This window comes from Myiozetetes cayanensis, unplaced genomic scaffold, assembly GCF_022539395.1.
Source record: "Myiozetetes cayanensis isolate MyiCay16 unplaced genomic scaffold, myiCay2020 scf4, whole genome shotgun sequence".
NCBI classification, from domain to species: Eukaryota; Metazoa; Chordata; class Aves; order Passeriformes; family Tyrannidae; genus Myiozetetes; species Myiozetetes cayanensis.
Genome location: NW_026087631.1, coordinates 18,327,753 through 18,352,558, shown reverse-complemented (window position 1 = coordinate 18,352,558; position 24,806 = coordinate 18,327,753). Strand labels below are relative to the sequence as shown.

At 36.2% G+C, this 24,806-nt stretch overlaps 1 protein-coding gene across 3 annotated transcripts in view; it reads left to right on the top strand.

The window, feature by feature from the left end:
* COMMD10 (COMM domain containing 10) overlaps nt 1-24,806 on the top strand; it is a 172,036-nt gene that overhangs the window by 22,036 nt on the left and 125,194 nt on the right. For all 3 annotated transcript variants that reach the window (XR_007630505.1, XM_050329014.1, XM_050329013.1), the window contains exon 5: nt 3,291-3,401. Coding sequence is in view for 2 of the 3 variants with exons in the window: in XM_050329014.1 (XP_050184971.1) it covers nt 3,291-3,401 (111 nt within the window). In the remaining variant the exon portion in view is untranslated. The remainder of the gene's footprint in view (nt 1-3,290; nt 3,402-24,806) is intronic.

Sequence of the window (24,806 nt, the reverse complement as noted above, 5' to 3'; positions counted from 1 at the left end):
GAAGTGTGAGTGAAACAAAATGGCCACAAGAACTGAGGATTTACAGGGTTTGTCAAAAGCTGCCTTGTAACTCTGATGCCCTGAATCATTTGCCAGGAATTTCATGGAGCAGGTCTGAAGCATTTTTATACATGCTTACTAATGGTTTTATTTAGCATCTATGTTTCTTTTTTTCCTTATTTTCCAGCTTGCACCCGTTGTTTCATGTTTTCTAAACATAACCCTGAGGTTAAGTAAGTGCCAGAGATACCAGTGAGAAGTTACAGCAGTAAATAGTACATTTTCTACAGTGCTTGTTGTTGCACTGACAAGGTAGCCTGCACATTTCTAAACTGCTGATAAGAAATTGTACAAAGAAGCTAAAGGTCTACAGTAGCTAAAAACATGGCTTTGTTTTCATGTTAGTTATGGAGAAATACTTCTCCCCCTCCCCAGTAAATGCTTTTCAGTTAATATGTCACAGATTCTGGCACCGTATAGTTTCTTCCATCATTCTGTTTTCACTTCTGATATAAGACTTGTTATAGAAAATAATTTTGTAATCCCTTCATATTTGAAAAAAAATTGTTCCTAAAAGGTGTACCACTTTGTGGCTAACAAATACTGTGCCTTGACACAAATGCCATGCAAAAACATGTCACCACTCTCAAAAGGTTAATTGACATTTCAGGCTGTTGAATGTCTTCGAAGTAAACATAACCATAACCAAATATGTGTGACATTTTTCTTTCAAGTAAATAGTCAGACCATTTTGAAACCTTAGGCAGTATGTCATTTATTAATCAAAACTTGTTCTTATACAACTATGTTTAAAACAGAAAAGAGACATGAATTGTACAGGAAAACAAGTAATTTTAAAGTAAAACAATATGGAACAAGATTTATGGCTACTGTTCAGCTATAAACTCAGACCACTGTGCTGCCATGTATATTGTATTTGTTCTGAGCCCTGTTTGATATTCTGGGATAGATGTGTATTAAAAATGAAAAAGAAGACAGAAATTTTTATTCTTTATTTTTGGTGGTTTGTTCTTCATACTACATAGAATACACTATTCAACAACTTCAGAAAAGTCTTAGAAGTCAGACTTCATAGAATATTTTTTTTTTTCTCTAGTGGCATTGTTTTATAATGCAGAATAAGCTGCTAGCCTGTCTAAGGCTTGGTTTTCCATACTGCTGTAATGAACTGTTGAAGTAGCTGATAGGAAGTCCTTTCTAAATAGAGGAGCACAGGGCTGGAACTTGAGATACTGCAGCACGAAGAGCTGTCATGTTCCAGGGCTTGCTTGCTGTCCCTGTGTTTGACCCTAGTGCCCAGGTGTTCTATCAATAGGTGGTACTGTTCCTGGTTGCCTGCTTTGGACTGCTCCCACTGTAACTCAGGATTTAGGTCCTTTTCTGTTGACTGTTACCAATTTCCTTAACTGAACTAAACTTTTTCTCTTGACCAAAAAATGAAAGAGTAAGGTAGAATCTTTATGCTCCTGAAAGAACCGAAGTTAATTTCTTTACTAAATTTTATTGAAGTTTGTGGAGAGAAAAATGTTTCTAGCTGTATCTGGTGTAGTTATCTGGAAAATATAGGCCAGCACAAAGGCTTAGCAGAGTTGTCCATTAGTGTGATTGACTTGAGCATGTACACAGAATCCACTCTGGAGTGTTCTGTACTTTTGGGTGGGAAGGGCAATGCGCTGGTATTTTTACCAACCAAGATATAATCAAGTTAGAGGAAATCAAAGCAGAATTATGATTAAAAATTCATCTGCCTTTATAATTTATAAAACTTTTCTTTAAAGCCTCTTTAATTCATAGGCTGTGGGCATACTGTTACTAAAGCTACACCTACCACAAAATGAGCTAGACCAGACTTAAGGCATCTTTATCGAGTCCCTTTGTGTTGTCTGCATGCTTTCATCAATTTGATTAATATGTAAACTTACTTATTTTAATCACATGTTGAAGCCCTAATGGGACTGACCTGCTGAAGTTCTTCCTACAGTCCTGTTTCTGTATGCGAAGTCAGTCTGACACTGTCTCTTTCTCTTAACTTTGGCCTTGGCTAAACTCCCTAACCATCTTGGACTGGCAGTGGTGGTTAATATGTCATCATAGTTTTCTTTTTGTTTTGCTTAGTCATATGGCTTTCAGTGTTTGTTACATAGTTATACGTATATACATAGTTGTACATATATATTGATGTAGCATACAAAGAAATGTAATATAACATACATTAACGTGTAAATGTAAATGGTGTGGCTGCAATAAATTTTGAATGTTCTGTCTTGAAGCTGTGCCCATGGAAGATGTTTTTGCCACCCTTTGTTATTTTTCATCTAGAGATTATTGTCACTGTAGGATGCAGGGCATGTATTGTCATTCACAGTACAGAGCATCTGGCGTGGCTTTATTCTGTTAGTGATTTTATCTGAGCTGTTGGACTGGTAAGAGATTAACTGAGATGTGCCACACTTCTGCTTTTACCAAGTCAGCCACAATATTTACTCGTGGAGAGGGGACATAGGTTAAAAAGAACTTGTGTGTAAATTATCTTTCCAGGTGGTAAGAATTTGTATTTTCACTTCTCTTTATTCAGGAAGACCTCATAGATTATTTAGTGAAAGTCTTGTAGTTCCATTCTTGCGTACTCCATTTATGTGTGAGGTATACCTTGATGATGTTTGAATATAACTTTTTCTTGATGATTAGAAAGCAATTTAAAATGTATTTTTTTATAACTTTCTATTAAAAATTCTGTTGCTCACATGCTTAGCTGGTTTTTGATATTTCAACAGTAGTGATTCAAGAACCAGAACAGAATTATTTTTGTCATTAACATCTGTATATGGTACAACACGCATGAGTAGGTCTGTTGATTAAGAAATTACCATTTTTAGCTAGTTTACCATTTAGTGGTAATTTTTTTTCTTTTTCCTGAAAGTAAAATAAATATGAAACTAAATCTGCAACTTTGCTGATAAACTTCCCACAAGAGGAGGAAACTGCTTTATTCTGGATTTTTAGTTCTGTTCTATGGATTAGTTCCATCAGATCTGAGGCATAGGAAGGTGCTTTATATCGAGTGGTCATAGACAGAATGATAAATTCGACAAGAGAGAAGCAAATCTCTCTTGGAGTCCGGGAGAATCTGTGGAATATTCATAGTATATAAGTACTTAATATTTGTAGAGCCAGCCACTGTGTTCACTGACACGGACCACTGGCAGTATTGCAAATTGACTTCAGTGTTTCTGTGTCATCTGATTGTAGTCTAAATTTGTGTTTTATAGCTTGAGACAATTGGATGGCAGCTTAATCTTCAAATGGCGGAGTCCAAGCAAGCAAAACTGAAGTCTCCTCAAGCTGTGCTAGAGCTGGGAGTGAGCAATGAAGATTCAAAGGTAAGAAATACCTTGGGCAGAGTTGGAATGAGTTGTGGTGATGGCCTTATGTTAAGGTTCTGAAGCGTCTATTGGAACTCTTGTTGTTTCACCAGTGTTTTCCATTTTACCTTTCATAGAGGTTATAGTAAACACTTGAAATTGTGAAGTACTGATATAATAGCATACATATTCAGTAGACTGAGAGCCATGTTACCAGCAACTTGGGCTGTAACAGGAGAAACCCCATGGAATATTTTAGATCTTTACAATATCTTTGTAGATAATTTATTTTTATCACATAGCATGTGATTGGTACTTCTTATGCTTTTAATACCTAGCAGCTTGCAGCCTTCTAGCATGTGTGTAGTTATGTAAGACATTACTCATCACTTGCAACCTTTCTGTGCTAATGATGTATTTATATGAATGATTACATAGTATGTGAGTCCACAGAAAGCCAGTATTTGGAGGTTTTAAGGTAGAGTCTTAAATTCAAGAATTTCAGCAACTGGGGGTGTTTCAGTGCCTAACTCGTTAATAATTTTTTATTCTCAAAATTAATATCTTTTGTTAGCCAGAGTGTTTCAAATTAGACACATGATTTGCTTTTAACCTTATCTTGCTAATGGAAATTGGAGTCTTTTCTTCTGTGGTGTCTGTCAGAATGTTTATCTATGGAAAATTCAGTACAAGAAGTTTGAGGGAGAAATCAGAACTCAGTTCTGCTTTCCAATTTATGGTGAAATAAAAAGAGAATACACAGCTTATGTTTGTGCTTCTCAACAAGAGTTGCAGCAGTTGTATTTTTTCAGCATTTGCAATCTGTGTTTTTGAAATGCAGATACAGGGACCAGACAAATTTTATGCCCAAGCTGCATTGGGCAGCACTGCATGCAGATTCAGTTCTTGTGGCAAAACAACTTAAAAAAAGTAAAAAATGTCACTTCTATATGACACAGAAAATTCTTCTGTTTCCTGTACAAGAAGAATTCAGAAAGTGGATTTTTTTGTTTGTTTCCTCTCTTTTTCTCTTTGTGGGTACAAGATCGGAATTACTTTGTAATAATTACAAGCCTAGAATAGATTTGTGACTGACATTTGTGTGTGCCTTTTGCGCAGAAACGTGGTGTGAATTTAATTTATATATTCTTAATGGTTGTCTTAATTTTTCACTATTTTTTTTTCATAATTCATGGATATAATGAAGGTTTTTTAGGAAAGACAAAAAATGCTGTTCCAGAGGAGCTTTTGTGGACTGGCTCATTAGGGGGCAGTAGTGCTCTTTGTCACGCTGGTGCTTTGCCTTTTTGAGATAATAATCGGTTCTGAAGTCAGTCGTGGGAAGTGTTAAGTGTTTACGTTTCTAATCTATATATGACAATAGAAGTTTCTCTTGCTCATCTACAAAACTAAAGCCTATTAATAAAAAAACATACTAAGCAAGGTAAATGAAATCGGCTGTTATTTTCACTTGTACTAATTAAAATTAATTATACATTAATGTTTACTACAACACACACCACTTAAAGAACATTGAAATGGCTCTTATTCAGAAGCTGATATTTAAAATTAGTATTTAAATTATCTCTGCAGGAGATGTAATCAGAAAACCCTTGGCTATATGGATGTTATTTGCGCTTTGTGACATAAAAAGAAATCTGCTATATACTAAATAAATATTTACAGAGTGTATTTTGTCAACTTAGATGAAATGCAGAGTCACAGAGGTATAAGTCCATTGAAGCTCAAAAATAAGGTGTTCTTCGGTGCTTTTAGGTGTTTCAAGCTGCTAGTGACATTTGCATTACCCAGAGAATATGCTGCTTGTGACTAAGTAATAATTGTGATCAGATCCCATGATTTTTGGGTTTTGCTGGGTTTTGTTACAGATTTGCTGTTTGCTTATACTCAGACCTTGAATTATGCTGGAGTTAGTTTTGTGTGGGGGTAGATCAGGTGGGCTACCAGACCCTGCCTTCCAGCCCCAGTTGCCCTGTGATCTAGGCTGCTTTGCAGCTTGCTTGATGCTGATGTTTTGTATGAGGAAGAGAAAAAAAAGGAGCTTTCAATTAAAAATCCAATTAACAGCGATTTCTTACAATGATTCATAATTTGAAATGTTTAATTGCATTTCTAGATCTGAGGAAAGTGAAATGTCTGTGAACTAGGCACATAAACAAACTGGTATAATAGGAAACATATTTTTGAACTGCAAGATCCTTTTCCTTCCATTATGACATTTTGATGAGTTTAGGTAACATTTAGAATTGATGTCTGCTGTGTATAAGGTTTGTTTTTAATAATATAATTTGGTTTCAGATTTTTGGACTGTTGATTTGCAACATAACAATCTGGAGACTTTGTACAGACTATCATTATTTTTATGGTTATAGGGTCAATCAACCAGTAGAGGAAGCAGAAATTAATAATCCTGATAATCTGTGCTGTTAATTATTATTTTGATTTGCAAACAAATACTGATCACAAAAAGTGCTCTGTTTATTTAATATCTGTTTTCTTCAGTAATTAATTTGATAGCTATCTGTATAGACACACATTCTCACATTCTTTCCCAATGTTCATAGCAGTAATTCCTTAGTCCAGACCTTTTTAAACAACTGTGATAATTTTCTACAACCATAGGAGCCATATGAATAAATAAATTATAGTAAAGAGGGTAGAAAAAGTCAGAGGGCTTCAGAAATGTCACATCATTTATGCCTAATATTTTTGCAGAGGAATGTGAGGAGTAGGAGTGTGCTCTTGAAGAGTTGCTGCTGTACCTTATCATTGGGAGGATCCAGTAAGGCACATTACTGTATAAGATATTTATTATTGTGTCTTTTCACATGTTGTAACCATTTATGCTTGAAAATCATTAGGATAAATAAATTATTCTTGCCAAGTGTCGTCTCTTGATAGTTATCCAATTTTTTTTCTGTAAATCCATTCTACAGATTTCATTAGGTTCAGTTATCTAATTGCAGTGGAACAGGCTCCACAGGGAAGTGGTCACAGCACCAAGCCTGACAGAGCTTATGAAGGTTTGGACAACGCTCTCAGGCACATGGTGTTTTTCTTGGGGCTTCTTTGAGCTCAGGATATTCTATGATTCTGTGAAAATCAAAATGGGGTCTGATTACATTTGTAACTGAGATTATACACATTCATCGTTCTACAGAATAAACAGAAGTCTGGAAATCTGAAATTATTATCTTTCACTTGATAAAATAACAGGACATGGTTTTCTTTTTTTTTCCTCCTAGGTTTTATAGACTTTCTATAATTTTTTGGACTGTGAACAAAATCTAAACCTTTTTGCTCTGTTTACAATAATATGCCATTCTGCTTTCTGAGGTTGCCATTGTGATTACTTTTCTCATCTTTAACATCATAGCAAAGCAGATGAGAAACAAGTCTTTTCTTCTAGCAGAGATAGATCAATCACTTAATTTAGGCTGTAGGTTCTGTGCAGCCTGTATTGCATGCATGCAGGACCTGCACTTGGATCGGTATTTAAGGAAATACAGCGGTGCTTCCCCTTCCACCTCAGTTTAGCCCTTTGTTTCTCTTTGAAAAGAATTTGTGTTTGTTGAGTGGGATAACAGTGAGAGTTGGTGGATGCTAGTGATACAATCCCACTTCTGAGAGCTAGGAGGTGGCAGAAATGAGCGTGTACTTCTTTCACTTGCTTTCTCAGTCCTCAGCTTTTGAGATGATGCATTTAAGTGCCTTAGGAGTAATTTGTTCCTGTTAAGCCTTGGAAAAAAAAAAAAATACACTGATCAGTAATGATGCTGAAAGAACTGTGATGAAGTCCAAACAACTGTAAAATGTGTCTCACATTTCTCAACTGCCTCTTAACCACTTTCTTTTCTGATGAGGACATCACCCTTTTCCTTCTCAGAACACAAACAAGCTTGGTTGTAAACCTGTGAACTGAGTTTAGTTTTCTCATCAAGCTTATTTCTAAGTCTCTAGGAATTGCAAAAGAAAAGTAGGACAGGCCTTAGATAAATGCAAAATGTTTAAGGATGAGATTGAGAGAATAAGGTGTTTTCATTCCTATTTAGAGGACTTAATAGGAGGCCTGGATAGTCTCAGACAGCACAGACCTGGTTCAAGGTTTTTCTGTACTTCTGAACAAGCAAGGTTGCTGCTTTTGGCAAGGTACCTCATGAAATTAGTTTTGTTGTGAGAATTAAAATCTCATAAATACTGCTGCTAAGAAAGCAGAAACTTCCCTAAGAGCAGGTTTCAGAATATTGAGAAAGCTCATCATATTTGTAGGAGCTGTAGTAAGAATGTATAATCTTCAATGTGTGGAACAACTCAGAAAAATGAGCCTGAAATTTATAACTTGCTTACAGCAGTCACATTGCTACAGAAAGATGACAGAAATTTAATTGCTCTGCCATGAGAGCCAGAAATTCTGGACTTACAGTGCACAGCAATTCTTGCATTTGACTGTTTGGTTTTGATCTATCATAGCTATTACCTCTGATTAAATCCATTTAATTAGAGGAAAAAAAATTAAGCTGCAGTCCAGAATATTTAAGATGCTGAGAGGACTTTTTTTTGTTCTCTTACCGGTGTAGGAAGGGACCACAGGGTAACCCATGTTCTGTAAGCTGTGAATGGTTTGACATTTTACTTAGGAACCATTTACCAGATGGTGTGTCTCCAGGAGTATGCACTCACCTCTGGCAATTGTACTGCAGGGTGTACTTAATTATCTGACTCCATTTGTGATCTTACATTATTTAATTATCTAGCTTATAGTGAGGATCTTTTTACAGTATACTTACATTTCAGCTGGCTATATGCACAGTTTTTGAATACAGTCTCATCACATGAATATACAAACCCTGTAACTGGTTACAACCTCTGCATATGCTCTGTTCCTACAGAAACATTCTTAGGACTTTGTTTTTGTGTCATGGAGCTAAAGAAGAAAATGGTCCTAGTTGACTGTGTTCGGTTGGGTGCAGCCTTGGGCAACCTTAGCCTACAGTTAGTAATGAAACTCTTGTTTTGTACAGGAGTAAACTGAATTGTCTGCAGTGTGTAACTGTACCATTGTCAGTCCAAATAAACAGCAGAAAAGGAGCTGAAATACCTAACTTTTAGGTTTAAACTTGGTGACCCATTTCATTGCTAGGCAGAATTAAACTTTAAAGCCTTGAGGGAATTTGAAAACCAGAAAGATCTGGTGAGTTTTTCTCATTTAATGCAGTTGTTCACGCCGTACTTTTTCTTAGAAAGTTTGTTTCCTGTTCACATGAAGCTGCTTTTGTAGGCTTGGTCTTTCAGTCTTTTCAGAGAAAGAAAACACATTAATGGGATTTGTTGCAAATACTCAGGCATCCGTATGTTCTCTTGCCTGTTTTTCTCAGTAACTGTGCAGTGTGTTAACAGATGAACTGTTGGTATCTTCATGTGTGTATCAATGGAGGATAGCCTTATTTTTTCAGTACTTTTGCTATGCTTTTGTAGTATTTCCTGACAGTACTGTTCCCTCTGCTTCTGCTCAGGCAGTAAGCTCTGTGGTCCCTTCACAGATGTGTTAAAACTGGCATCTCTCCCATGTTTGTTTCTTCCAGGCTCTAAGGTAGAAAGATAAGGTATTGTAAGAAATGGATGAGATTAGGGATAGGTGAACATGAGAACTGAACTTCCTCTAACATCGAGGATCTGTCTTACCAACATTGCTTTTTTGTGTATGTCCTCCATCACAATGACTGCTACCTTTGAGATCTGTCAGCAAGGGTGGAGGTGTAACAAAAAGAAGGGCAACAGAGCTCGTGAAAGGTCTGGAGCACAAGTCTTATGAGGAGGAGCTGAGGGAGCTGAAGGTGTTCAGCCTGGAGAACAGGAATGAGAGGGGAGACCTGATGACTCTATAGCTACTTGAAAGAAGGTCATAGCTAGATGTGGGTTGGCCTCTTCTCACAGGTAATAGAACGAGAGGAAATGGTCTCAATTTGCATCAAGGGAGGTTTAGATTGGATATTAGGAAAAAATTTTCACTGAAAGGGTAGCCAGGCATTGAGGCATTAGAATAGGCTGCCCAGGGTTCTTTTCCAACCTTAACAATTCTATGATTCTATTATGTGCTTTTAAAATTTGTTCAATTGCCCTTAGTTGCTGGAAGTTGTCTGTCTTAATAGGTGGAAGAGCTGAAAATAAATGACATTTAATAAGTATGATTTTGCCTTCTTAAGTTTCTGAAGGACAAAAAGGAAGTTGGGCCAGATGGATTAAAAATATCATGGGTTATTCATGTCATTTAAATAACTTTTGAAACCTCAGAATATTTATGAAAATTAACTTTCATTTTTCCTTACTTTCTCATATATCACATCTTGGATTTTTTTTTTTTTAATTAATTTGTAATTTGTTTTGTCCTCTCCACCAAACTTTTTAACTGCTTTACTGGAGAATGTGCTTTGGAACAGGCATGTGGAGCTGCATTTCATAGAATCATAGAATCAGATGGGTTGGAAAGGACCTCTGAGATCATCAAGTCCGTTTGCAAGCAATGTAATTGCCAGATCTGGCTTCCTGGAGAAGTAGAATGTGTATTCTTGAAAGAGTAGAAAGTCAGTGTCTCCCACATTGTAACATCTGTCCTGCTTGAGGCAATAAATACACAGTACATGCTGTCAAACAATATCAGCGTTGAGCATTTGACATTGAACAGGTGTCTAACAATTCTGTGACATCCTTTCTAGTCCCTCCTCAGGTGGAAGAAGGTAGGTCGTCACCTCAATTACATGCAGAGGAGGTAATTTTCACTCATCCTGTTTTCTGTTGTTTACAAATGGTGGGAGTCTGGTATCTGGAGCTGTGTGGCATCTCAATTTGTGCCACTTGGTTTTGTATGAGTATTTAGCAAACTTTAAAAGCTGCTATGACAAGTGACCTTTTTCACTGGCTAAAATACATGAAATATGACCTCTTTCACAGGAAAACCACAACCCACAGCGTGGTTTCTGAGCAAATCTTGTCCCGTATTATGGTATAAAATCACTACTAGTGAAATAACAAATATGTACTTCTAGGAATGCATGCTCACTGGCAAGACAGTAATAGAGGGCAATTTCAAGGGGGAAAGGAGAAAAACCTTTTTTTCCATATCAAGAGAGATTCTGTTACTAAAAATACATTTTAAAGCTTTGGAATAATGAAAGGGTAATACAAAACCCAGAAGAGAGCCAAAGCTTACGAAAATACTTGTTTCTCTTTTTCAGTAATGCCTAACTTGAGGCTTTTGGATTTCTTCTGATGCAGAGTCAAGCAGCAGACTTTTAAGAATGCTAAAAATGCTAGATTATTTCTCTGTCCCCCCTTGCAATGTCAACAGAAACAAGTTGCTGGGAGATGTTTATGCCTGGGAATAAGTTACGTTATGAGACTGGGAATTCTACAGCAAAACAAGTTGCCAAGGGCCAGATTTGTAGGCAGCTCTGGTTGGTGTATATTTCTTTGATTAAGTACTTCACCACTGAAGAGTGCACTTGTCTCCTTCATGAGTTGGAGAAATGTATTGTAGAATTGTTAAGGTTGGAAAAGACCTTGAAGATCATTGAATCCAGCTGTTAGCTTAACACCACTGTGTTCAACACTGAACCATATCCCTAAGTGCCACATCCACATGCTGTTTATATGCCTCCAGGGATGGCAATTCCACCTCTTTCCTGGGCAGCCTATTCCAGTGCCTGAACACTTTCAATAAAAAAATTTTTCCTGATATCTAATCCAAACCACTGTGTCAGCATTAGAGAGCCACAGACTTAAGCATTCTGGAGAAGGACTGACCCATACGGGGCTGCCCACTGGTGACTTAGGTGTGCTGTATACCTGGTAGTCCTGGAGGGTTTGCAGCCTGTAACTGAGTATAAGATTCAGTAACTGTACAGAGGAGTTCAGATTCATGATGTCTTTACTCCTCTATTCAGAATCCCAAATAAAGGAATTTCAAAATCTAACCATACACACTTGAAAACAAATACATATCTTTGTTAAGAAGAAGTGCATGAATATTACAAACACTGCCTGAAAATACCTGAAGTCATTACTAGAAAGGAAGTGCCTTTTATTAAAAAATCTTAAGAATGCTCTTGAGGAGAAGGTTCATTTGAAGATGCAGTTTAGAGGCAGGAAGAAAGGTATCTGTAGGTTCAGGCAAGTCCTTGTTACAGCAGAGAAACAGAATTCCTGAGCTGGCTTTTTTCTTGTTGCCATTTCAAGATCACTTTACCTCTTCATGTTCCCATTCCTTCTTGCTTTCTTTCATGTCATCTTCATAGGAACAGGTGCATTGTACTTCAATCAAAGACGTGCAAGATTCCAAAATATCTTTGAAATTCCTCAAAAATCAGAGTTGCCATTGAAGTGGGACAGAATTCATGAGGTTGGTGCTATGTCTAAGAAGTTCTAATGCAAGCTTTCAGTGCATTAGTGCTACCACATGTAACTAGCAACTTCTTTTTTTTTTCCTTTTAATTGTCGTTTCTGTTTATTTTCTTTTTGAATAATAGTTGATTAAGTAATAGATCACTACAATACTTTATTAGGTGGGTTTTCTTTATTCTTCAGGCCTTAAAGCCCTTCTTGTGCTGTAGGGTATCTTCTGTTCCTAAGGAATGTGAAGCACAGTGTTTAGGCAGGTTTTGGACAGTTTTGGAGTTCCTGGGTGGCATTATATTCCTATCTGTACGTTTGAATGCTAAAAATATAACAAGTTCTTGAGTGAGTATTTTAGTTTTCTGTTTCAAGATTTGTATCACATTTAGTGAAAATGAAAGTCCTTCAGATGAGGACCGAAATGGGTTGTAGCTAATATCGATGTGATGAAGAATAGCCAGTTTTAAATTCCTTTTTTTTATTTAAAAAAATAGCCATTTTTTTGAAATTGGAACTATTTGATTTCTTTTCAAATGCAGATGTATTGGAGACAACATACTGGAGGAAATGTTTTAATGGTAAACCTTTTCAGGAGAACTACTTTGCTGCAGCAGCAAGCAGGCGCTCGGTTGGAGTGCATTAATTTGCCAAGGGTACTGTAGTCAGGCAGGCTCAGGTAAGCTGGCACAGAGATGTTTGAAAATGGTATAAGACAGAGCAGAAGTGCATGAAACAGATATGGGGAAGTAGAGGCAGTAAGGGCAATGAATAGCACAGAGAAGCAAGGAAATGTTGTTTATTGAGAAATACCTGAAGCTGAGTTGAACCTGTAAAAGTTTTTTTGAGTAGAACTGAGGATGATTATCATGCAAGGAAATGATGCACTGTAAGAAGGGTTATGCCACATGATACAGTGCTTTATTCTCAACCTGATATCTGAAAAGTAGTTCTGAAAAGCTCTTGAAAATTCAAGTGTATCATAATTTGAATTCTTTTTTTTGGTGGAGTTGCTTTAAAATTCATATTACCATTTCAAACTGCAATTGTATGCTTCTGTGGCCCTGAGGGAGTCACAAAGCACTTGGAGCCATCCTTGACTTTGACATTGAGGCCTGTGGTGCTTGTCTCGAACAGAGTATACCTGCTGTGTCTGCTGCTTTCTGAAGAGCAGAACCTGGTATATTTTTGTCTAAGGGTGTGCCTTCCAAGGGTGAGCCACAAACCAATAGCAGATTTTTCAAAAATGTGTGGGAATAGCAAGGCAGAGGAAGGATATAACAACAAAAAAAAAAAAAAAAAAAAAAAAAAAATTACCCCCAGAAGGCATCTAGTACACCTTTTCTTTATAGATAGACGGATGAAACATGTTTTTCAGCACAGAGCATGTAAGGTGCAGTGCTGTAAGTTAAGCACCATACTGAGACATTAGGTTGTGGGTACTTGTTCTAACCCCTTTCTTCACTTCTTCTCTATAAACTGGTTTGTTTTCAAAACACTCCAATCCAAGGTAAGCCAGCTTTGAATTTGTTTGAAGTAACTTGAATGTTTTTGTTAATGTGAGTATTTTTTAAATGCTCAAAACTTGTAAACTTGAGAGACTACTGGCTTTTTATGCCAATGTGGTTTCAGACACTGGAAAAAAATTGGCATTCTTCTCTTGCCACTGTTTTATGAAGCACTTCAGTAATGTGCTTTCAGCATTAGCCTTTTTCTTTTTTCTATCTTTTTTTTTTTTTTAACTAAAGAAAGAAATAAAAATTCTGGGCCAAACATGAGTCAGCCTATAAAACTTCAAAAAGAACTTTGCAGCTCAACCCCAAAATCCTATTATTTTAATATGTGTCTTTATATGAAGATAAGCGCTTCCCATTTTCAGAGTTATATGGAATTGGCATGTGTATAATTTTGTCATAAGAAAATTGCAGGGGTAGGGAGAGTGTGAATGTTATGAAGACTACAGGTTATTATTGCCACTGAAAAAAATATCTAGTACTGTGTTGTTCTTCCTACAGGTCTGGAACAAGTGCAAAAGTAATCTGCCATTGTGTATGTACAACATATGTTAGTATCTTCATATTACTTCAGAGCTTGAAAAATTAAATTATTCTTTGGCTTTGTGGAAATAAAGTGCTTTTCTAAAAGTATCTAGTTACATGGAATCACTTTCCTTATTTCCATCTAATTCTGAAACTTCCAGTAAAATACTCTTCACTGGAAAAAAGTGAAGAGATTACCACTGGAACAAGCATCAAGGGAAATAGCCCAGCATGGGATTGAATGTCCTTGGCTGTTCTTGTGAGAATGTTGGAGATGTTTTTAAGCCTTAAGGTTGCTTAACTTAAATGGGATTTTTTTGCATCTTTACCTTTGTCAACAGTTGTCAAGTATCCTTCAAGGCAAACACAGAGCAGTAGAACAAACTGTGACTGTAGATAGGAGCCCTGGAAATAAAAACGAAGCCAAACCCCTTTCTCCTGCTGGCTGTTGAGAAGTGTGTTGATTCCCCTCTAAACACACCGAAACCCCATGTGTGTGTTTTCCTGTGTGGAAGGTGATGGAGATGCTGGTGAATGAATTTCACCAGTCTCAGAGCTGTGCCTCTATGTTTGTAATACTAAGCTGCAAAATGGAGCCCTGAAATGAATTGGAAAATAAAGCAAAACCGATGTCCTGGAGTTTTCTGGACATCATGAGTTCTCACACTTGCAGTGGAATCTACAAAAAAATTGAACTGGTGCAGAAGGAAATGGGCTGTCATTTGCAGGTGACTGTGAGTTGTTATCGTGGGTAAAGGTGTGACATAGCAAAGAAAATGCAACTTTAGGCCGGGCCCTCTTTTTAATTGTTAACACTTCTTTTTCATGGTTGTTGGAATCATGCTTTCGAAAATAATAGTCATCTAGTAGTCCCAGATTTTTAGCAGACATCTCAAGACTAGCATTCTGCTTTACAGATGGAGATAAAAGTTAAATCTGTATGTTTGTGCCTTTAGTATTACTATAATACAAAGATCAGGATGATTTTTGGTAAGCTCGTAAAACTTAGTGTTTTCAGAGGCAGCAAGGAGAACTTACTTGCAAAGAATTTATTAAGGTTGCTGCATTTGCGTCTCTTTGTAATGAAATCGATGAGATTGGGAGACAACTAAATATTTTTAAAATTCCTACAAATTTAAAAAGCATTTTATAGTGCACGGGTTTTTTTGGTATTTTTGTTTGTTTGTTTGTTTTTTTCTTGTAATCGTGTTTCTACTTGTTGATCTGAAGTGCTATTTGATTCGATTATTTTTCTGGTATAAGTAGTGTCATTGATATGCTCAACCTTAACATTACATAATTATTCACAGTTTCCAAGTATTGTGTGTATAAAGTTTGTATATAAAATTCTAGAGATGGTGAGTCTATCTTATGCTACTATGGCTGTTTTTAAATAATTTTCCATTATGTCCAAACATAAACCAAAGAATACAATAAGAAGAATTTGATATATAAGTGAAGTACATATGACTAAGAGGTGCAGGTACGTCAGTTTCTTATACAAATTATAAGAAAGTTACGTGGTTGTAATCAGCAGGTATTATGAAAGAAGAGGGGCAGAAGAATGGAAATAATGGAAATGTGAACATGGAACGTATTTACAGTAGAGATTAGGCACATTAGTAATAGATAAGATGAATTGCCAAAATAGTTTTGGTTAAAGGATCAAGACTGAAATGGAATGTGTGGAATTAATTGAGGCAGGAAATGAATGGCTGAGGATCAAAACCCTCTTTGAGCTGCAGGAGTTAGCCTACCACTTTGTTTTCTCAACTAATAGTTGACATGTAACTAGCTAAGGAAATCGTAGAAGTAAAGGATGTTGCTTGTAGTATGTGCAGGGATAAAAATAGTAAATAAAAAATTATAAAAGTGTTAAAGAAAAGATTAAAAGGGTTACAGTCACTAGGGCTTTTAATCTGCTCTGTTTTTTTTTTTTTTTAAAGAAAAACAAGCAAGAGTGAATGGTTTCCAGAAAGGGTCAAAGATGAGAACACCCTTTTAGAGAAGGAAAGCAACAGAGATATTAAAAACACGAATCAAAGAGTCTCTATCCTAGTCAGAATTGCACTTAGCTTTTGTGAAAGGTTCCTAATTTGTTTTGACTCTTTCTAAAAACCCTGCTGTACTAGTCAGTTTGTCACATTTTCTGTTCTGAGTATAATGTTAAGATGTCCAACTGAATTGCCATTAGAAATGCTACTTAATGGGATATGTAGCATTGGAGGTGAATTCTTCAGTGAAATTGATTCTCATTAAAAATCACTCAGTCTCTACTAGATAATAGAAAATAGCAAGTAGCTCATAACCTGGTAGAGGTGGGACCTATGTCAAACATTAATTAGTATTACTATAGTTAACATAGTCCAGCATTAATTATGTGAAAAAGCACAATAAGGGACTGTTTTGACAAGAATGAAAGCACCAGAATGAGGTAAAAGCAATTTACAGGATAAAGGACCAAAGGCAATAGTTGTTCTGTGCCTGGAGTGCAAATTTTGAGGTATTCCATATTTAATGTTGTATGAAAATAACATTTGGGTATGTATTTGTTGTTGCAGTTACTCTGGGCAGAGCTCATAGTTCAGGAAACAAACAATTTGAGACCTGTATTCTGATCTCTTGCCACTCTTTAGGATTATTGTTTTAGTTTAATTTTACTGGAGTAATACTAATGATTTAAGCTCATTTAGTACCAATAAGCAGAGTAGCATTTCAGGGAAACTTTTTTATATTTGTATTTCTTCTATGACTGACATAAAATTTTCCATATTATTTCTATTTGTAAATTGTTAAAAGCTTTACACCAATAACAGCAGCAAAACCTGAATTCTTTAATCTGAAACCGACTAATGCACACAGAGGTAAAATATTAGCAAAAGGTCACGCTATGCCTTTGTGGTAAGTTCAGGAATAGATCCCAAGCGCTGTCTGCTGGGAAGCAGGATGTCTTAATTCTGGTTCTTGTGAACAGAGGGGAACAAGGATATTTTGATATGTGTGTTGTGACAGTTGATGCACTCTGAACTATTCTTACACTGTCATATCCTCTGAAGTAATAAGTATGTCTGAGACACAGCTGCTCAAAATAAGAAATTCACACATTCTTTTATTGTCTTTAATTTTGTGCTGTAACCATTGTGCAGGTCTGGACTGTATTATTTCACCTTACTCCTTTGTGTTTTACTTCTGGCAATGCAAATATGGCACAGGAGCAGACTGGCGGGTGAGGGGGTTTTGGCAATTACGGTGTTTATGGCATAGTTAAAAAACAGTGTAAATGAAGCTTTAGATTTGCATCTCAGTGGGGCTGTATTTTGTAAAATAAGGTTTTTATTTTAAAAGTAGGGAATCGGAACAAGAAAGAGAGAAGGTGCACAGAGGATGGAGTTGGGCTGGTCCTAAAATCACTGGGACATGTTTTCTTACTTTCTCCAGGAAATGCTTTCACAGTAGCCATTTGTGCCTACTGTAGTGCAGGAGCTGTTTTAGAGCTTTTTGTGGCCTGGGAGTTTTGGTACCTTCTGACAGAAATGAAACCTGGACATAATTTTTAGACTAGATTTAACTAAATACATAGTCATGTCTTTCAGGTCGTTGGATCACAGACATATTCATTATTATTTGAGTAATTTATTATAGACACTCTCATCAGGATAAGTTCTGTATTATTCTAGTAATTCTTTTAACATCATAATCTGATAGATAGCTTGCTTGTTGAAGGCAAAAAGCTTGTGTATGTTATTTAGTTTTTCTTGATTAAATTTTTTTATGAGCAAGGGACTAATTAATTCCTTGTACTTTATCAACTGAACTGGTCTGGTTTATTAAATCATGTCCATGATACCCATGACCTTGGAGAAGCCATAAAAATTTCAAATGACCTCTTCTGTTCTCCCATGTCACTTTAAAGGACGATCCTAATAGACTAAATGGCAGCAAGCAGAAAGATATATGATATGTGGAAAATTAATACTTTTTTCTCATTCTTCGTTCTATATTTAGTTTGGAAGACTTATTTTGTATTTTGAGAAGCCAGGTTTTGTAATTCAAATAACCTTAGTAATCTGAGTTCTGTGTTTGGAAGATTGGTTTTAATAGTTGACATTTATATTCATTTCTGGACCACATTTGGGCCCTTTTGCAGAAATCAGAAAACCAAGTGCAACAGTTACAACGAGTGTGGTGGAAAATCTAAATGTGTTTGTGGAGGTGTTGTAATAGCTATCTGTTAAGGAAAACTGTTTTACTTTGTCCTGAAAGATACTTTTTAATTGGTGTTTAGAAGGAGTAAGGCCTTGCTTCACAACTGAATATCTTGGAAATAGGACATTGTGATTTAGAGGAACTATGAATAAAATGGCAGACAGTGAAATTCCGGACAATTTAGCAGGTTTTCTTGGGCTAAAGGACTTTTTTAAATACAGTTTGATTATCAATGAATCATAAAACATGGATGGAACTTACAGTAGAATTGTTGCTCACTACAGACATACCAAATATAACTTTACTTCCTCCAAAATCACAGGAGTAGTCTGTTGAACAGGATAATTGTGTGCAGCATTGGCTCAAAAGAAGACAGTTGTCGCTTGTTTATCCTCTCACTGTGGCCTCTTTTTTTCACTTGCAATTGGAGAATGTGTTAAAATTCAAGTGAAGTGCATTACTGTCGAGCACATGTGGAGACTTTCTTTCCTTAATCAAATACTGCAGCTTAACAACAAAGGCTACGTGAAAGATTTTATCATTACACTGTTTCAGACTTACCAGACTCCTCACCTTGATGTTTGGTTGTGGGGTTGGTTTTGGGTTTGGGTTTGTTTTTCTTTTTTTTTTTTTTTTTTGTAATGGTGGTAATATAGAAGATTAAGGAACATTTTCACCTAGAACTGTGTGTTTCTGACGAACTCCCATGTTCCCATAGCAATTTTAGTAACCACATGCTGTTTAACTGGAAGAGTGACTTGAGGATATTGCCTGATTTCTTTCTACCTCCCATGGTAAACCTTCTGTTTGTTTTGTGAATTTAGTAGTCAGAGGTGCATGAATAAAACTTGCTATCTCCTACTTAATGACACTTCACAGCCAGTAGGATTGCCAAAGTGCTATACAACTTTCCTTTTTACTTCATTAAGCAACACAGAGGAACAGATCACAACAGTTATTTTCTAGCCTAATGCCTCATATTGACTGAAACATTTAAGTCTTATAAATAGAGAAGTACCATAAAATAAAAGGCTTAAATGGGGGATGGACATCTTCACAACTCCAGGTCTGAAGGGAAGAAAAAATGCAAAGACCCAAGTCAAGAAAATTGAGCTTTTTCAAACGAGCAAAGCATGAGTTGGAGATGGGGGAGAAAAGGTTAAGCTATGCTTATCGTAGTACATTATTGTAGAAATAAATTTTTTTTTTTTTTTCCAGCAAAACCACACTAAAGGAACAAAATGGAGCTGAGTGCTTCTGCTTTCTCTAGTGGCAACACTTGAACTGCAGTGACACTTAAAATAATCTCTGTGCTATTTGGCAGAGAACGCAAATGTCTTAAAAGTTCTTTAGTAGCTGTCTGACTGACCTGCATCTTTGATGCTTGAAGGGTAGGGCAGTAGTAGTCTGACACTCCTCCTCACATACCAAAATGACCTGCAATATAAATCATTTCCTTGTGGTTTTGGAGTTTGTGATTTGCCCTGTGTTTTTTTTGTTTTCAAGAGTTGTAAATACAAAAAAGAAAATATATTTCCTCCTTTCTCCCAGGCTTCTCTACAACAACAAAAAAATTGGGAAAAAAAAGCCCCATTCATGTGTAATACTGGTTTGGCACATGGTATTTTGTTTGTTAAAAGGCAAATAGACTCAGTGTTTGTGTTACCCTAGCTTCAGGGATTTTTTTCTGCAAGCAGCAGATCAAACAAAATTTTCAAGAAGAGGAGGTGAAGAGTGGACAGTGAAAGAGAAAATGTGCTGTGTGTGGAAACCATTGTATCTGTGAAAAACATTTCTGTGGCCTTGAGAGAAGCCTGCAAGTCAGTAAGAATAAAATTTGATCTACACAGTGTGTGGTAGCAAATCTTTAGTACATATAGGGCTTTGACAAGTGTGTTTTTTCTGTTGTTGGTGGGCATAGACCACAGTTAATGGCTAAAGACTGTGTTAACTGAGCCTGTGTCTTAATGAGAACTTATTTTGCTTGTGAGTTCAGATTTCATTAGAAATTCAGCAATTGGAGAATGCATCTGGAGAAAGAAATTGTCATTTCAATAGGTTTCCAGTGTGACAAGCAATGAACAGGGCTTGGGGAGGGTGTAGTTTTACGGTTTTTACGCTGCATTGAGGATAGACAGGTTGTTAGAGCAGAGGATAAATATTTAATTGCTGTTCTCTTTCCTTGTCCTATAAGGAGAGTAAGTTCTGAAACTTTGTACTTAGACCTTTTCATTGGTAGAAGACCTGTGTTACTTGCTTAATATGAAACCTCCAGCCAGCTGCGTTCAAAATAAAATGAGTAGAATTCAGGTTAGTTCTGTAATACTACCTGGAAATACTCCATAACATGCTGCTGTGGGGTAGAACACACTGAACTAATCTTACAATTGAAAATTAGAGCTCTACAATTCTGGTTGTTTCTGTCCTTCAGGCAAAGCGAGACAAAGACAATATAGGAGAACTGACTCTTACAGAAAGTAATTTGAATTGTTGTCCTGAATATTCTCTATTTCTTTCTTTGTGTTTATGTTATTTTAACCTGCTTAAACTTATCAGTTTAAATTTCGGTGATGATTTCTAAAGTGATATCTAGGCTGTCAGATTCTCTTATGGTCTTTTGATAAAATAATGTTAGCTTTGAAAATTTGACATTTTCTTGTCTGAGATTCACTCCCCTTGTTCTGGCTTCATAAATCTTTCTCTGAGTGTCTGACCATTTCAGCTTATTTTTCCAACACAAATCTGAAGTATTGAGAGTACTGAAATATTTAAATTGAAAATATTGAAATTGGGCTTTGTATATCAAGCTGAGCCGTGACTTGATCCCTAGTTCTCCCTTGACTTAATCAAGAAGGAAACAACTGGGAATTCTCTTCTACTGTATTTTAGGATTTTCCCTGCATGGTTTTCCTATAAGGATCTACAGAGGTCACTTCAGTGAGCAATTGGTTAATGTAATTAGTTGAGCATGCATGAATTGACTTTCTCCATTTGAACTAATGAAACTGCAAAGAGGCTGATTGTATTCTCCTGCTGCAGTAAGAAAATACAGGAGATATTTTTCTTGTGATCTTGAAGAAAATGTTATGTAAGAGCAAAAAGCCATTACTGGTACCTTAATGAAGGCATTACAGAAGCCTTGTTAGGATGATATTCCATAAAGCATATGGGTATGTCTGTAATGTGTGCTGACTGACCCACTGATTATTTGGAGTACTCATGCAGCATCCCAGTGCTGCAGCAGATAGAGGGGAAGAGGACAAAACCAATGAAGTGGGTAGACTGGAATAGGACAAAGTGTAGGGCAAAAGGGACAAAGATTATTGAACAGATGATGACTCACTAGGTTTCTCCTGTTTAAAGTCTGGATGTTATTTGCGTACTGTGTGGCTTAGTCCACTGCCAAATACTCAGTCATGTTTCTTAACAAAACTGAAAGACACCAAACCAGAACCAAACCTACCACCAAAGTTCTGTATTATTTTTATTTTCTCACTTCAGAGGTTGGGGAAAAAAAAAAAAATCAGCTACTCGCACTTCTGCACCACAAAAGGAATCTATATAAACAAATATGCAGGGAGCCAATAATAAGGGTTGGCAGTGCAGTCTGTTAATTGACTTGAGATATCAGACTGAAAATGTTAAGCTTTTTAAATAGAACTTTTATTATCCCATTATCTTGTTTCTTAATTAGACTCTAAATTAGGAGTTGTTTTAATTACCACTAGAGGTTTAAAAAAAAAAATAAAAGCTGATACCTTATTAATGTTACTGTGGAAGTCTGCAGGTCTGGTAGCACAAAGGCCGAGTTGTAGAACCCCATTCATTATTGAAGGCAAACTTTTTTGGTCATAGGACATTATAAATACTCTACCACTTTCCTTTGTCATAAAGTGTATCCATTGTGTATGTTTTGGAAGTATCTTGGCTTTGATTAACTCAGCCTGTAGGTGGAAAGAACTGTAAGGTAAGAGGAACAAGTATACAAGTGGTTCCTCATAGTTGCCAAATTGTTCTCTAAGTGCTAAAACTTGTTTTTGTATAAACTCACAGAATTAAATAATTATGAACAAAGCTTAAAAATGAAGGCAGAAAGTTTGTCTTCATGTTCAGCTATGAACAGAAAGACACAGTCTTTCTTATGAATTTGTTATGCTGAGCTCGAAGTACTTTATGTTTTTACAAGATAAGTGGTTTTTTTTTTCACATTTGCTGGAATATTGTACCCTTGAAGTACTTTTTTTAAAAAGAAACAACCCTCTGAAGGGTAACTGAACACTGAGGTCTAGGGTCTAAGGCATTAAGTGCTTATAGTGCAGCTTTGGTTTTCTGACATGAAATTTTCAATTTGCCTTTTCTCCCAGGTTTCATGTGAGAATCTTAGGTTTCATTTCTTCTGAAGAGGGATGATCTCTTTTTGAACTGAAACCTAAGTGCATTTTCATGTTGTCCAAAAGGACAGTCTTCAACAGGGTTGCCAGATAGAAATAGGAGAAATTGTGTACTTTTTTGCAGTGTTTCTTTTGAGTGTCAATAGCAACATTGCTATAACTGGATTACTCATTAGGAGTAATTCTTTGCTGGAAAACAGAGAATCCTTTCTTTTATGAAGAGAATGGTGGATAAAAAAATGGTGAAATTCAGATCAGGATTTATTCGAGTTTTTAAAGAAAATCGAAACTTTCAGTTCAGAGATTTTGCATGTTATCTCTGATTTGCTTCAATAAAGAAGGAAAGAGTGTGTTTATAACATATGTTAATAAATGTTCAATCAGTTGAGCATTTTAATGTCTGGAGATAGGATAAAATACTTACTCAAACATAGCTGGACAGCTACTTCAACATTCTTTTGTGCAGGCCCAGCACAGGTTAATATAACAATCTTTAATTTTTTATTTACAGTTTGAAGTGATGATATTTTAAAGTGCAAATAATCTACACATAAAAATCCTTTCTTGTGGAATAATGTCTTTTTTTTTTAAAAGCGGCTTTTACAGTAATGGTCAAGACAGTATGGAAAAGTAGCTCCTGGCCCCCTTCCTTAAAAAATAAACCAATCACTCAGTATTAGCATTTTTTAAGAAATGAAAACAAACTAAAGCTTAAATACAAATGTTCACATCAGAGTAGGAATTCATGATGCATCTAGCCTTTATAATCCAACAAACACCCATGGTCTGGTTTCCTAGGCTTAATGTTGTGAATGTAAAACTGATTTAGGTGTGAGGGACTTACTACTGTAAGTTTGAACTGCACGTGGGAAATACTGAACAATACATAGAGAAAAATGCATGTTATTAGTAAAACCATTTATTTTATTATGTCTAATTATTTGCAGATACAGAGGGCAATTTTAGTCTGGAGAACTGGTATTCACACTTCACCTTTGTGCAGCAGAGAACTGTGCTGTTTCAGTAATGCCTGTTTCAGGCAGATATTTGTTCTCCTTGTTTTAGCCATTACTGTCACTACCTTACATGTGGTAGAGCAGTAGCAAATGAACTTTTATCATCTAGAGACACTAAGTATAGGAAGGACAGAGAATGGTGCATTTAAAATGCTCCTCTTTGAAGTATATAAAGCACATTTAAAAGTTGGTTTCTAATCAGAGCGTAAGACTTCAGTACCTGAACTGACTCCAGAAATAAAGCAGTATATGAAGCAAAGCCACTTGCAGGCAGGTTTAACAACACACAGTTAAGCTTCTTATCTTGGTTTCTGCCTTTCACAAATACATACAGTTGTGGCCTACTTAATTCTTCCAATTATTTTAACAGTTTTCTAAATACCCGAAAGCAGTGGTTCCTATGTGGAAAAAAATACTCTCCCACAGTGTCCCCAGTTGAAATGCAGTTATAGGTTCATCAGCTTTTTCCTGTTGTAGCATCTTTTACAATATAATTAGTTTCAGAACTATCTGAAAGAACACAGCTGTATTTCATGTCCATTGAAGCTTTCACATTTCTTTGAAGTTTTCACAGTGTCTAAAGAGTGGGAGAGGAAATACTTAATGAAGTTTTGCAATGAAAATAAAATAAAAATACTTTATAAGCTCAGTAATAATGGAGGGAAGGATGTTTTTTCTGATTTCCTTTGGTGTACCTTTTAGGGTTATACCTTTGACTTCCACAATGCTGTTATTAACCGTGTTATTAAGAGTGAATAATAAATAATAGAATGGATTTCTGAAACACAGCAAGGACATCCACTTTTCAACACAATACTGATCTTAATTTTAGTTTTATAGTGTTCTTGTCATGTGTCTAATTCTAGCTTGGGTACTTATTAATGATGTAGTTGTTGGAATTTAATTCCATACCTCATTTTACTTAGGAAACATACCTTTGAGTTTAGGCCTTTTTTGGTTTGTTTGGTTGTAATTTCTCTCTTAAAGGAACTGCTTGGTGATCCTAGTCAAATTTCATGGCTTCCAAGTTAAATTTCTTATTAAGTGTAGGCAGGAGAGATCATTATGGTCTTTATGTTTTCAAAAGGAAGAATCCTAGGGGAGAAACCTTTCTTACTGGAGTCCAATAAGCTGGGGGTATTGAATGCTTGTTTTGTATTGTGCCATATACTTTGTGCTGAGGTATTTGTTATCAAACAGAGGTAATCTCCGTCAAGGGTTATGATTTAAGATTACTAGTCTGGATGCTGTTTGCAACTTATTGTTCATCTCCCTTCTCTGCTGTCTCAGAGAGGTGTCACGCCAGTCTTTACACCAGATGGATAGTCCTGGTCAGGATGCTTCATGTTGTCCAGTCTACTGCCT